General features: G+C 40.6%; 1 protein-coding gene across 1 annotated transcript in view; it reads left to right on the top strand.

The window, feature by feature from the left end:
• Positions 1 to 16,124, top strand: part of SLC1A2 (solute carrier family 1 member 2) — a 41,561-nt gene that overhangs the window by 20,866 nt on the left and 4,571 nt on the right. The window contains exons 7-9 of the mRNA XM_015819302.1: positions 5,753 to 5,947; positions 7,522 to 7,656; positions 14,845 to 15,076. Of these exons, the coding sequence (XP_015674788.1) occupies positions 5,753 to 5,947; positions 7,522 to 7,656; positions 14,845 to 15,076 (562 nt within the window). The remainder of the gene's footprint in view (positions 1 to 5,752; positions 5,948 to 7,521; positions 7,657 to 14,844; positions 15,077 to 16,124) is intronic.

A 16,124-nucleotide genomic window follows, 5' to 3' on the forward strand; every position in this document is an offset into this window, starting at 1 on the left:
CAACCCGAGCAGAGGCACGCAGGCCTCTATTTATACCTTCTGATCCCCGGGCAAGTTCAACCAATCATGAGGCGGTCTTTTCCCGCCTTGCGCATGCGCACAAGGCCGGCGCCACTCAGTCTGGTCCCGGGCAGCTTCTGCAAATGCCCGGGACTCTTGCAACGTCCCGAGCCTGCTTTTGCAGGCTCAGGACACAACACCCCTCCCCCCTAGATGAAATAATACGGCGCCCACATGGACGCCATCATAGTGATGGTTATATAGTTAACTGATAAGTTAAGTTACACAGTGTGTGTAAGATGTGGAACTGATCCATCATACAAAGACCCAGTAACCCCAACATCGTTTACATAGTGTCAACCAGTCAAAACCTCTAATTCAGTGATTGCAGTTCACATGCTCACCTTACGTAATCTGCAAGGTATTTGGGAGGGCCTTTGACCCTGAGCGACCTTCTCGGACCTGGGGAACTTATAGTGTTTTCCCCGTGGCTTCCCACACTATGTGAATTTCCTTGTGGTTGTTGTGTGACTTCTGTTTGACTTTCCTGCCCGTCTCTTAGGCTTGAGAAGTCAGAACTCTGTTGATCACTATACCTGGTTGACCTACCACCAATGGAGTTTTCCAACCCCTCTGAACTCATCTCCGTGTTCCCTGACGGAGTGTGGTTTTCCTGGCTCCTTCCTGCAGTGTTAGGGTTTAGGGATGCCTCCCTGTTAGCCCTTAAGCGTGGGGACATCCTTCTATGAGCCATTTCAGCAAAGGATGTGTTTCCCCTCTGTTTTGCCTGCTCTCTTGCACGTTGTGAGTTGTGAGTATGCTCCCAGTGATTCTCCGTGTCTGGAGTATTGTTTGTGAGGTGTGGATAGTTAGTATCCCTCCGGTGGGACTCCCAGGCTGGACTGTGTGTGGGGGTGTCTATGTGCCCCCGTCCCCCTGAATTGCTACCTGAATCTCCAGTGGAACTTGGGTGTTGAGAGCCCGTGTCGTTCCCCACAACCGTTGTTGGCAGCAGATTCTGATTCTCAGAATGCATTTCCCATTCCTCCTCCCCCCTAGAGAAGACTGAGAAGGAACCCCAGGTGAGTCCCGCCTCACACGTAATTGATCAATGTGGCGGCGAAGAACACGGCCGTCTTCTAGTGACACCTCGTAGGACAGTGGCCCCGAGACCTTGCAGAGCACCCCCGGGACCCAGAGGTGTCCAGGCCCGTAGTTCCTGGCCCAGACAGGATTGCCTTCGCGCAGGACCCGTGGTGGGTGTGGCTGGGACACCTGAGATGCTACACGCTCCGGATGCAGCCTGTCCAATTTAGTCACGAGCCGACGACCCCAACGGAGTTCGGCCGGGCACTTACCCGTGGCAGTGCATGGAGTAGTACGATGTGCCAGAAGAAAGTCAGCCAACCTGTGATGCCAATTGCCATAAGTCAGCTTCTTGAGGGCGTCCATGGTGACGCGGACCATCCGTTCAGCCAGACCGTTGGTGGAAGGATGGAAGGGAGCCGAAGCAGCGTGGCGGATCATGTTGGCCTGTAGAAATCCCTGAAACTCAGTAGAAGTAAATTGAGGACCGTTATCTGACACCAGAACATCTGGCAGCCCGTGTGCAGCAAAAATGTTTCTCAAAACTTGAATGGTTTTGGCGGCTGTGGTAGAAGACACAGGCACGACCTCCAGCCATTTGGAATGGCTATCAACAACAACCAGGAAGAATTGACCCTGAAAGGGCCCAGCGTAATCTACATGTATTCTAGACCATGGAGTGTGTGTTTCCTCCCACCTGTGTACAGGGGCCTGGGGCATTTCAGGCCTAGACTGTTGGCAGGCATGGCACCCATGGACTTGGGACTCGATGGCCCGGTCAGTGCCAGGCCACCACAGATGTCTGCGTGCAAGCGCCTTCATCCTTACAATTCCAGGGTGGCCCTCATGTAATGACATCAAGATTCTAGCCCTCAAGGAGGCCGGGATCACAACTCTCGATCCCCAGAGGAGGCAGCCATTGAAAGTGGACAACTCGTGCCTCTTGACCCAAAAATGTTGAAATTCCTCCGCAGGGCACCTGTCAGGCCACCCAGACAGGACCCATGACAGCACGCGTTTGAGCGTGTGGTCAGTGGCAGTTTCAGCAGCCACATCCCTAGCATTGAGGGGACATTCAGGCAACTCCTGAATGGACAATATGTGCACAGCAGGAGCGGGATCAGGCTCCACAGTAGGTAATGGCAGCCTACTTAAAGCATCTGCATGACCCATATCCTTGCCAGGCTTGTGGACCAGTANATGTGTTGAGGGAAACTATGGATAGGGCAGACCCCGTGTCAAGTTCCATCGACAATGGAACTCCCTGCAATTTCACTTTAAGTGTTAGTTTCTTTTTAAGGGGTTTGTGTGTGCCTATTCTTAAAATGTTCCGGCGTGTTGCACAGAACCCCACCCTGTTTTGGCTGGGCACCCTGGTACCTTTCAGATTCAATTCTTCTTTCGGTTGTACCTTCGGTCGACCCAGGCAGACCGCAGCGATGTGGCCCTTCTTCCCACACGCTCGGCAAATGGCGGAACGGAACCGACATTCCGCTCGCTTGTGGCGTCCACCACATCCGAGGCAACGAAGCTCAGCTGGGCCCTTGTCCTAACGATCTTTGGACCTCCTCCCAGCTGCTTGGTAAAGCTTGTCCACCTCTTCTTCAGGATCTTCTTCCGAATCCTCGCGCACATCTTCCTTGTGAATAGTGGCAGTCTCTGGAACGTTTCGCTTAGGCCGCATGTTCTTGACCGCACCACCTGCAGCTTCTTCAGCCGAAACCTCTCGCAGAGCATCTTGGAAGGAGACATCTTCCCTGGCGAACAGTCTCTGCTGTAAATCTGTGTTCCTCAGTCCACACACAAAACGATCGCGCAGTCTTTCCTCTAAGTCCTTGAAGTCGCATGGTTTAGCTGCTCTTCTCAATGCCGCAACGTATTCTTTTGCTGATTCTCCAACTCGCTGATCTCTCTGTTGAAATGTGTTCCTCCAAGCCATGACAGATTGCTTGGGCTGGAAATGTTCCTTTAAAGTTTTCTTCAGATCGGAGTATGATACCGTTTCCAGCGAGTCCGGGGCGATTAAGCTCTCGGCGATCTCAAAGGCATCTTGCCCACAAACACACAACAATGTGGCAGCCTTTAAGCCTTCCTCCCGAATCTGGTTTATGCGGAAATACGTCTCGACTCTTGCAACATAAGATTCTCACCTCTCGGGGTGAGAGACGTCGAATTCCGCTAAACGCCCAACTTTCGCCATGATCGAGGATCAGGTCTTCTTCTTCAGCCGCACGCACCCTCCAGCGATTTCGTACTGGCAGGATAACGCTGACTTCCACGCCGTTTTCTCTTCCGGACTTCTTTGGGTGAGTCTTCAAGCTTTCCTAGCTGTATAGACTGGATCCCATCCTCGTCGCCAGTGTTAAGTCTGGAGAATAATGGCGCTTGAGACGAAGCATTTCTAACAAGTCTTTATTCTCTGCTTCCATTCTACGAACAACCCGAGCAGAGGCACGCAGGCCTCTATTTATACCTTCTGATCCCCGGGCAAGTTCAACCAATCATGAGGCGGTCTTTTCCCGCCTTGCGCATGCGCACAAGGCCGGCGCCACTCAGTCTGGTCCCGGGCAGCTTCTGCAAATGCCCGGGACTCTTGCAACGTCCCGAGCCTGCTTTTGCAGGCTCAGGACACAACAGAGGGGTTAAGCATTTCTTGGTTGTGAGCATGTTTATAACAAGCTATTTGAATCTCCATAATGTTCGCTGTGATTTTTTTCCCTTTCAAACATAATCAGAAGAGATACAGATCGTGGAGGAAGGAATGCCTATGGGATAAATATTAGATTGATCAATCCATTTATGTTCTTATTTTGGAAGTGAAGCTAATTGTCAGCATGTTACTTCTTATTTTGTTTCTGTCCCCTGTAAAAAGAATATGTGGGGAACTGGAGGAAAAACTGGATACCAAAATGCATGATGATTTGCCCATGTTGAAATGATGCCCAATAAAATGAACACTAGATACTGGCATTTTTGCTTATCTAACAATTACAACTTAAACTGGAGTGTGGAGGCATTTGAAGGATTACTTTACAAAGTGCTTCACAAAGGGTTTTGGCATGAGTGAAGTGCCTCTCTTTGAAATGTTGAAGCACCCATGTCCCAAAGGAACCTTCTGAAGTTCGCTTTGCATAATATGTGCATGTCTTCATATCCACTTCGCTTCACCAGAGTTCCAAGTACAGTGTTCTATATACATGCACAGACAAGCTGGGAAAGACACACCAAGCTTTCTGGAGGACATAGCTGCCTCTATATTACAAAGAGAGGAAGTTCACTTGCACCAACAAACACTTCAGAAGTTTTGCACAGCTCTATCTAGTCGAGGTTAACTGTTCGCAAAAAAAGCTAAGCAGGATTGGACCTGAAAGTTTTTGGATGGAGATTATCGATGGATGGACATTTTCATTTAGTCTTCAGGAAGTGAAGAACCCGTTCCTTTACTAATAGCCACTTTTAAAGGATAATATATAATTATCTAGGCAGATCTTTTTGTGTTTCGCTCAGTTGAATTCTATACTTAGAGAAAGAATATTCATTGCTGGTACCTGAGGCTGAATTGTTTGGACACCCTGGGAACCAGTTAAGATGTTGGAATAGGACCAAGAAATTCTGGTTCAAGCCACCCTTGAGTTATGAAACCTTAATGGCCAAGTTTTGTCCCATCACTGAAAAGCTTCACTCAAAATGTCTAAGTTTCTAGAGTAGATGAACAAAGTTCACTTGGGCACTGGGAGAGTTCTGGCTGACAATGTGCTGCCAAATAATACCATGAAATCAGAATTATTATTTGTTAATTATATGAAGATACATTTGGTGCAATATCATCAGTTTGCTGCTGATTCTCAATTGTATATTAACCTCCAGCCAACCAAGTAAAGCTATCAAGGTTTTATCCCAATATCTAGAAGCTATGGGGTCTGGATGGAGAACAACAAGCTTCTGCTCAGTCATACCAAGATCAAAAACTTTGAGCCCAAAGACCTGGAACTGGAGATACTTCATTATTGATTCTGGATGAGCCACTGTTCTGCCCAGATTCAGTGTGCAATTTGGGGGTCCTCCTGCTTGATGAACAGATGGCAGTTGTGGCCATGGGACTTTTGAGTAACTTAATCTTGGATGCCACTTGTGCCTGTTCTTACATTGGAGGGTTCCCCTTTCAGTCCTATTTTCCTCAGTCACCTCCTGGTTGGATTATTGCACTATACTCTACATGTGACAGCCTTTGATCCAAAGGCTACAGAATGCAACAGCATAGATAGTTATGAGCATTCCTGAATTATGCCTATGTCACACTTCATCAGTCATCTTGTGGAATCCAGGAAGTGTATCTTCTCTGTGCCAATGTTGCCCTTTGGAATAATGTCTCCTTGCTGACATATCATTGGCTGCAACCCTACAAGCCTTCGGAAAGATAATTAATAATTATCTCTTCCCTCAAATGGTTGGACCAGGAAGAGCAGAGCTCCCATTTGGTGGAGATAAAAAAATGTTAGCTTCTGATCACTATTTAATTGCTTATTGTTTCAGTTGTATGCATTTATTTTTCTTTTGTATTTTGTTTACTGTTTTTTGTATGCTGCCCAGAATCAGGCTGAGTTAGGCAACTGTACAAATGCTTAAAATAACAAAATAAAAGAATTCATTTTCCTTGGTCCTTCAGTGCCGGTACATTGCCTGTTACTTTTCGCTGCCTTGAAGAAAATTTGGGCATTGATAAGCGTGTGACAAGATTTGTCTTGCCTGTTGGAGCCACTATTAATATGGATGGAACTGCTCTTTATGAAGCAGTGGCTGCCATCTTCATAGCACAGATGAATGGCATTGTGTTGGACGGCGGACAGATAGTCACTGTCAGGTAATCTATTGGGGTTGGTGGAAAAAAATGGTATCCCAACATTAAATATTGTATTGCAAAATGATTTACATTTGGAAGTACATGCTAGTCTTTACTCATGCCCAGAATCTGTAAAAAGCTTCCATTTCCATCATAATAAGAAGTGAAAAGAGCTCTTTTCCAGTTTCTCCATTTACATACAAATACAGGCAGTCTGATAGCCATCATTTATATTATGTTAACACTGAGCATGATTTTTTCACTGTATTGATTGTAAATAGAAAAAAAAACAGTGACGGGCCAATTGGCTAAACTTAAATGAATCACATGTTATTTTAATGTTAGAACAATTAATAAAAGAATATAATTGGGAAAAATGGTTTTGAAAATGAACAGATAGGCATGTTACAGGTAATCCAAGCTTAATGATGGTAACTGGGACCAGAATTTCTATCACTAAGTGATATGGTTCTAAAGCGCACTGTCATGTGACTGCATCCAGCAGTCCCCAGTTACTGTCATTAAGTGAGGATCTTACGTTATCATGGCTTTTGATTTCCTGCTGGGTTCCCCATTGACGATAGTTGTGGGAAGCCAACAGGGAAGGTTGCAAATTGTGATCATATGCCATGGGACACTGTCATGCTCAGAAATTTGGGCTGGTTGGTGAGCAGCTGGAATATGATCACATGAGTACAGGGGTGCTGCAATGACCAGAATTTGAGGATTGTAAGTACTACTCATTCACTATAACAAGTTCAAATGGTTGCTGAATAGGTGCTCATTAAATGAGGGCCCTTGTAATAAAAGCACTTGAAAATATTTTGATTCTGATGGTGGCGTGTTACTGTGTTGGACTGTACCTTCCACCATCTCTAACCATTAGCAATGCTGACTTGAACTCTTCAAGAATATCTAGAAGGCCTCACCTGTTCTAAATTCAACCAGCTACCTTTAATATAAAATTAATAGATGTTATGAATTTATAAGAAAAATGGATTGGGTCCAAGTCTATCCATTTATCAGTTGATGAAAGTACTGTTGGAAGTTTGAGGAACACTGTGGAGCAGAGTTGTGAAGTGTGCAATGTGATGATGGTTCAGGAGAAACAAGTGAAATATTTTCCCATGCAAGTAGGACTATACAGGTAGTCCTTGACATATGACCACAATTGAGCCCAAAATTTCTGTTGCTAAGTGAGACATTTGTTAAGTGAGTTATGACCTTTCTTGCCACTACAGCAAATAACTGCAGTTGTTTAGTAACATGTTTGTTAAATAAATATGGCTTTCCCATTGGCTTTGCTTGTCAGAAGAAAAGGTGATCACATAACCTGCGACACTGCAGTCATCATAAATATGAACCAGTTGCCAAGCATCTGAATTTTGATCATGTGACCATCGGGATGCTGTAAGGATCATAAGTGTTAAAAACGGTCATAAGTCCCATTTTTCAGCACCATTGTAACTTCAAATGATCACTAAATGAACTTTTGCGAGTCAAGGACTGCCTATATTATTTTTGAAAAGATAATAAACAGAATCCATGTTTGTACAATTCCTGTATTATATAAGCAGACATGTTTCATTTTACAGTTTGACAGCCACCCTTGCCAGTGTTGGAGCTGCAAGTATACCGAGTGCAGGACTGGTGACCATGCTTCTTATCCTCACTGCAGTAGGACTTCCCACCCAGGATATAAGTTTACTTGTGGCAGTAGATTGGCTCTTGTAAGTAAGACTGTTTTTATGATATAAGTAAAAATAATGATTGATTATCCATCTGATAAGGTATTAACTTTTGCCTTCAGTCACCTCCTCATGATACACTGCAAACTAGTGATTAAGATTTCAGACTGGTAATAGGGATATCCATGGTCAAGCTCCTATTGATCAGGGAATTTCCTACATGGCTATGGAACAGTCAGACACTGTGTCTTAGCTCAACCCATTTCACAGAATTTGATCTTTGTCAGAGCGTGCACAGTCTTATTGTGCTGAGATAACCCAGGAGTAAACACAGTAAACAGTGGTTTGTATTAAATGGTGGTTTATCTTACACTATCTACAATATCATACACCAGGAACAATAAACATACACGTGCTAATACAGCAAACTCCAATATACAGCAGTTACAGCAGGAAACGGACAAGAGAGAGACACTCCAGCAAAACCTTCCCTTTTATACTCAGGCTCTTAAAGGGATTACACAATCTACTGAATCATTCCTATCATTGCATCATCCATCTTATATTACATTACATCATTACATCTTATTACATAAGCTGTTTGGCTGTTAAATCATAACCTTGACAATTTTCAGCACTCAAAGTAAAAGCAAGATGTTTACATTATAAAGGGGTTAATGTCATGTATGTGAATTGTTTCTGATATCCAACTGTAGGTAATATGTACATGTTGCATACTATTACTATTAATTGTTATAATAATATAATGTCTTACAGCAATAGCACTTAGACCCTCCTCCTTTTATATCCCGCACTTCTGATATACTGTATTCTTGCACCCCTTACAAAAGTTCAAAATAATGGCAACGAATTATGCATATACACTATTATTTTGAAAATCCAAGTTTTCGCACCCCTTGGAATATCGTCTCACACCCTTGCCTTAGACGTACAGTATATACCACTCCATAGTGCTTTACAGCAGGGTTTTTCAACCTTTTCACAGATTGTACCACTTTTAGGACATGACAATATTCGAGTACCACCAGTGCTTAGCAAGGTGTCAAAAACTTGATGACTAAAAAAAGGGGGGGGGGATTTTGGGTTTTACTGATTAGATTGATTTGTTGTTATAGAAATGGCTAGTTTATATTATTATGGAAAAGTAAAAAGTTGAGATTTGATGTTAATGTTTCATTCTACTGCAACAGAGGAAGCCCCAAGTCAATACCTTTCCTTTTTCTCTTCTCCCCCTCACTTTTCTTTCCCTTTTCCCTCCCCACTATGTCCTACTATTTCCTTTTGTATTTTATTCTATAATCTAATAAAATGTTACAAACCATTAAAAAAAAGGAAAAAAGTACCGGTTTTATTCCTTCTTTTATATCCTCTCTTCTCTCCCCCTCCTCCTTTTATATCCTCTCCTTTCTCTCCCTCCTCCTTTTATATCCTTTCTTCTCTCCCCCTCCTCCTTTTATAACCTTTACTCTCTCCCCTTCCTCCTTTTATATCCTCTCCCACCTCCTCCTCCTTTTATATCCTCTCCCACCTCCTCCTCCTTTTATATCCTCTCCTCTCTCCCCCTCCTCCTTTTATATCCTCTCCTCTCTTCCCCTCCTCCTTTTATATCCTCTCCCCCCTCCTCTTCCTCTTCTCTTCCTGGTGCACTGGAAGCTCCGATCAGTTGGAGCTGCACGTGCCGATACTGGGCTCTCAGCAGAACCCTGGCAACACCGCAGCTCCAGCTGACTCTTCCCCAGGCCTCTTTGGCACTGCCACCGCTTCAGTTCATCCACTTTTACACTTTTTTTTACAGTGCTTTTCAACCCATCGTACGCATACCACCTGCCAGATGCCGAAGTACCACCAGTGGTACACGTACCATGGGTTGAAAAGCTCTGCTCTAAGAAGTATGGCCTCAATATCACTGTTTCTGGGCTCTCTTTCATATTATGAAGCTATATAGGGCATATTTAATACACACACACACACATATAAACACAGAGGCTATAAATTCTGTAAGAATGAATGGCTCCTACTAGAAAAAATATTTTGGATACTAGTTACAGAAAACCTATTATCAGGAAAGATTTACCGGTAATCACTTTTTAATATAATTTTAATAACTCTGATCCTTCCAAGTCCTGGAGATCAGCTAAGAAAATTATATAGATGGAAGAAAGTTGATGTTAAAGAGTATATTTAAGAGATGTGTTCTCTGATTTTACAGTGCTTTTCAACCTGAGTTACACATACCACCTGCCAGGTGCCGAAGTACCACCAGTGGTACGCATATATGGGTTGAAAAGCCCTGTTTTACAGCATTCTCTGAGTTTACAGAGTCAGCATAATGCCCCCAACAATCTGGGTTCTCATTTTACCAACCTAAGAAGGATGGAAGGCTGAGTCAACCTTGATCAAGCTTCTGTGCTGATTTACAATAGCAGCTCCAGTTGCAGTCATTAGGCAAATCCTACATGGTTATTCGGTGTGGTATCATGTGATTGCCATTTGTGACCTGATGGTTTTCCCATTGACATAGTTTGATGCTGACAGTAAAGGTCACAGATAGTGACTTCAGGACACTATGACTCATAATTGCAAGCTGGTTGCTAAGCACCTGAATTGCAATCAAATGACCACAAGAATGCTGGAATAGTTGGAATTTAGACAACCGGCCACAAAATCTCCTCATTCAGTGCCTTCATAACTTCAAACAGATATCAAATAAAAGGTCATTAACAAGGACTACATGTAATAATACTGATTTGTGATTGGGGGAACCATTCCTTTTTTAAATCCTGGAATGGTAGATGGACAAATATTCAATCCTGACCCTGGCCATGAGCTATAATATATGTAGAATAATGAGATGGATGCTGGTTCTTTTGCAACTCTATTTTAAGGACTATAATGTACAGAAGGACTGTCAGGATTACATTGCAACTCTTGCTTAGGACACTAAAACTACACATATGTTTGTAGACCTTCAGTTGTTGACCAACACTATCCTATCACTGGATCTTCCTCATTGTTGCCTTACAGATTTTTTTCCTCAAAAGATAGGATAGTGATGCCGCATTTGCTGTTCACTTTTTGAGCAAGCTTCTAATCTCTTCAACTTCTGATTAGAAGCTTCTATGGACACTTACCATAAAATATTTAGAGGTCCTGAAGGATTTGATCTTGCCATATTTCTTCTCATCCCAATGCACACACCATTTAAAAATGCTGAAATTGACTTACGTATTGTAGCAATAAACAAGACAAGCTGATAATTAAAACACAGTGCTAAAATGTTAAAACTGCAGAGGCAGCAAGAGATGACAGAATAATATCAGCCAGTGGAACGATAAAACAGTCACTTGATTAACTATCTATTGCAGTTGAGCACGTGAGATATTCATTTGACACCAAGAAGACGTTAGTATTGATGCTGTGCAATTCTCCTGGGAGGAAAAGAAAAAAACATTCCATACCCTAGATATTAAAAGTTAAGAAAGATGAGCTCTATCACAAAAAGTCCTATAGGCTCATGTACAGTTAGTCATTGTTTAGCAATTGCCTTGGACAGCAACTGTTTGCTGTGATGATGATAATGAAAAAGTAACGTAGTGATGAATATGCCCATTTATGACCTTTGCAGAATCTCTGTCTCAGTCACAGTCACATTTTTGTGAGCCTGACCTGATTAAAATTTCCCCACCCACATAGAGTGGAGAGATTGCCTAAATAAGCTATCTTTTCATGAGCTGCTTTTCTCCTGCTGCAACTGATCCCCCCAAGTGCTACCCACAAGTTAACAAGCTCAGCTCTGTGACCTTAATTAGTTGATTAGAACCTTTGGCCCTCTAATTGCAAGCCAGTTGCTGAGTGCCTGAATTGAAATCATGTGGCCTCAGGAACGCTGTGACAGCTTGAGGACCAGTCATTAAATCTCCTCATGGGTGGGCTGCTGCCTGACTCTGACAAGATCCTATTTGATTTCACACTGAAGCTTTTTTGCTACCTAAGCAGGGCCTGACTCATAAACTTAGTGTGCTAGGCAAATAGCCAGCAATAGCCAGTGTACATTCCCTATTATGTGTCTGCTTACTCTCTTCTAATCCCTTCCTCTCCAATGAATCTAAGTACAAACATCAATTCTCTTCCTACTAATTATCCCAGTGCTGGCGAGAGCATTCCAAACTTCAGGGAAGTGAGTTGAGTTTCAGAAACCTTCCACATTGTTTGGGTTCACCGGGGTGTTTAGAGTTGTTATCCTTCTGAGTTTATAAAGCAAAGGAAAACTGAAGTAAGATTGTAAGCACATTCAGAGTCATCTGAGTTTAATTTAGTGACTGCTTTCTTTAGCAACCAAGTTGCTGGTTCTCGTTTCAGTCACTAAACAAAAACTACCTGTAATGCTATAGAAAAGAGATGCTCTAACAACTGGTTTATATGAAATTTCAGCCTCATTCCTATCTTCTGAGTTAAAAGATAAGAAAATAGTCCAGCTTTGGTATGAAAGCCAGCTGGCCAGACATCCTTTCTCAGCCCAATCCACCTCACAGGGTTGTTGCTGTGGAGAAAATAGGAGGGGGGGAAATAGGTGTGCTTGCTGCCTTGAGTTATTTATAAAAATAATAAAGGTGGTATATAGATAAAGTAAAATATTGCTGTAGGTAGGAAACAATACAGGCAATTTAATAGTTAATAAAAAGCAGCCCAAGGAAAAATTGCACGATGTAGATAGGAGCTGCTATATCAATAAACAACAGGTACTGGATTTATATTTTAAGTGCACGTTTCTATTGAAGCAAAAAAGAACAAAGCCTGACAGGCGGTAAGAGGATGTTAAACTGATATCGGTGATTGCTTTCTTGTTCAAAGAAATATCATTTGAAGCAATGTCACTTGTCAAAACAGTTCTGCCTCTCCTAAATGGAGAGACTTCATAGCCATAATTCACCAATGGAGCCAACCAAGCAAACTGGGCAGGAAAGGCTGGCGTTTGGGTTGGGTAATGCTGTGGTTTAACATAAGCATCCCCTGAAGCAATTCTGTGATGTCATCTTTATAGAAAAGGTCAGGTATAACAAAGGAAGCTTGGGATCTTGAACTTAAAGGCTTAAAGGCTTTAGTGACAGGAGAGTTGTTCTGTTATTGAGAGAAACTTCAAGCTGATTCATACACCTTTTTAGACTGACTTTACATTCAGAGATGGAATGTTGTTTTTTAAATTCCTTTTTACTGGAAGGGACAATTTCATATTTCAATGAATCTCACATGAAAAAGCCATGTTTGTACTAGTAAACCTAAGTGGTTCCAAATGAGACTACTGATTTCGTCACTTTCAGAAACAACAGCATAAAACCTGACTGAGGTTTTGTTTTTCTAGTTTGTCTTCTAGTTGGCTTGAATTACCTGATATTTATATTTATGCAGCGAACAGTGTTACTGTGTACCCAGTATCCAATCTTTTAGTACTAGCAAACAAAAGCCTTTGACTAATCATCATGAGCTAATTAAAATTGATTGATTATTGTTATCAGCCTGGTTTGAATTATACACCTAAATATAATGTGATATGTAGCATTGGCTACTTCATACTTAATTCTTAGATTTCAATATGCATATACCTTTTTCAAAATTGCTGTGTAATCATATTGCAAAACAGATCTAAAATGTAAAAATAGATTACACATATTTCACTTTGCTCTGCATGAATGGGATATATACTGTATAAACACACATATTTATAAGAATATCTTTCTAGTATTAGCAAATTGCAGTGTTCCTATTTTAAAATGCAGCCTTTATAAAAAAAATAGTGCTATATTTTCACAAGGGAATTAATTCATTATCTTAGTAGTGGCGAAGAACTGAATTTTACGGAGGGGAAATTGATAAAGCAAAGCAAACATTGTAGGAGTACCCCCAGAACAGGGATTTTGTATTTTGATGAACAGGAAAATAAGAATAGTTTTGTACAGTCTTGATTGTTAGGTTTTTGCTTCTGAGATGTCTGAGGAAATGAATTATCTCTCAAATTTAGTATGGACATCTGGTTTTCTTTCCATTTATCATCATGTAAATTCAAAGTTTCTGAAATTACTTGGTAAAATGGCATTTTAATGTTAGTGTACAAATCATAAATCAAGATGAGGTTCAGCCCGTGAATGAATAGCCAACAGACGGGCTATAAAGAAAGAGCGAATTTTGAAAATCTTCAAATTAAGAAGCAAAAAATCAAAAACATATTGGAAAATTATGTCTGGTTAGTCCTTTTTTAAGTATATTTAATTATGATAGCTTTTCAATTTCTTTTTCTGAAGAAGGGTTTTTCCACCTAATCTACTGGTGTTTCATGGTATTACTGGCATCTAAAGTATTTTCATCTAATCTACAACTAAAAGTGGTTGGATGATTAATGTTCATTTTCAGAAAAACAGATGTGCTGTGATCTCCTTCTTAAATAATTTCCTTCTCAAACAATAAAATTAGAAAGTGTCATCACAAATGCCCTCAGGAAACAAATTGGCTCTAGACAAAATATGCTCTGCATAGATTCTGTGCAGCTAATGTCCTGAGTCTTAGCTGGATTCCAGTGGATCAGTTCTGTACAGTGTTTGTGCAGTATTCAGTCTATGGATAAGACTTTTTCTACAGAAATGCAGACATAACAAAATTACCAATCTTTCTAGGAAAATAATAAAGAAATAAAGGTCATGGGGTGACTGAGGTTGAAACAAACATTACAGTAGAAGCTAGCATTTTATAGAGGTTTTGGAAAGCTTTTTAAGAGCTCTTCTTGGCTAGCCAATAATTAGCTCCTTTTAAGGTGAACCTTTTTACACATTACCTTCTTAATCAGAGGTTTCACCATTAACGTTAACCAAGTTAAGAGGTAAAAATGTATTCTTTTCCAAAAGGGGAGAAATTGAAATGAAGGAATTTTGTAATTAAGTAATTACTAACTGCAACTTCTGGAATGCTTTTTAAGAAAATATAGGATTCTACTTTATATTGTTCCTTTTCTCTTGTCATGTAAACATTCTTACATTGGGGATTCACACTGCAAATAGGCCTAATGTCCTCCAGATGCATTGGATTGCAACAAGGTTAGAGCTTGGCCATTGGTCAAGTTTGGTTCTGACTACCATCACACTTGGAGGATTGCTGAGGTCTCCTGTAAATTGATTCTTTGTGCTTCAAGTCTTCCATCTTTTGTTAATATTTTCTTTGTAGAGATCGAATGAGAACATCTGTCAACGTAGTAGGAGATTCCTTTGGAGCTGGCATTGTTTATCATCTATCCAAGGCAGAATTGGAAAACATCGATGCCCATCACAAGATACATGAGGATATTGAAATGACCAAGACTCAGTCAATTTATGATGATCTGAAAAATCACAGGGAAAACAACTCAAACCAATGTGTTTACACAGCTCACAACTCTGTCATAATAGATGAATGCAAGGTACCTTTCACATTTATGGATATTGAGACTTGCATCTAGCAAGTCATAGTACAAACTTTTTTTAAAAAAAAAGTAATAATCTTTTTTTAAAAACATGTAATAAGGAGACAATTGGCTCCCATTAAAACTGTTGAACATGTTTGTATTTGCTTGTAAATTTATTTTATTTATTGCAATTTTGTTTAACCTGAAAGATGCATGTAATGTTTACAACCAAAAGCATGTTTCACTATGTGTTATGGAAAGAATATGGCTTCATGTTCTATTTCAATATTCATTTGATTTTTTAAAAAACATTTTGATTTAATTGATATGAAATAAGGGATTTGTTGCAAACTATGATTGCTTCCTAAAAAAAACCTTTGTTTTTCTTCTTCAAAATTCATTTATTTATAGAATTTATAAGGCCACCCATCTTAACCTAGTGAGTCTGGGTGCTTAACAATATACAGCCATAAAACATCACAAAATAAATTTATAAATATTATACCACACAATACGATACAATGCAACAGACAATTGAATTAACTAAGAAAAAGATTTAAGAAGTTGTATGATGATTAATATGAAAGACAGTTAACTATTGAGAAACAATGAGCCTCAAGCAAAATGTAAAGGCAATATTATTTTAGATTAATGCTTTCCATAATACACCATACAGGCATATGTGTTGGACTTCTTAATATGTGGAAACTCACTAATCCAGGCATGTTTGTTCTTGCTTTCAGAGTTATTTTTGGTCATCATTACCATGTCAATTTTGTGCTTTGTGTTTGATCCTGTCAGTAATAATGTGAGTTAAGAGAAAGCTATAACAAGAATTGTCCTGACCAAGATTGATTTGAATTTCAGGGAACTCTAGGGTCACAAAGATTCCTGGAATAATCTTATTTTATTAATCACAATTTGAGGTAGCAATTGAATCTAGTAAAATATTAGAGAATATGAACTAAGTTTTGTTTGCAACAAGCTAGCTTAAAAACATAGATTCCAAACTGTCTTTTTCTCTTTTTTTTTTTTTTTTTCAATATAGAATTTTATTTTTTTT

The sequence above is a fragment of the Protobothrops mucrosquamatus genome, unplaced genomic scaffold (assembly GCF_001527695.2).
Source record: "Protobothrops mucrosquamatus isolate PMUCROS unplaced genomic scaffold, P.Mucros_1.0 scaffold891, whole genome shotgun sequence".
Classification (NCBI taxonomy): Eukaryota; Metazoa; Chordata; class Lepidosauria; order Squamata; family Viperidae; genus Protobothrops; species Protobothrops mucrosquamatus.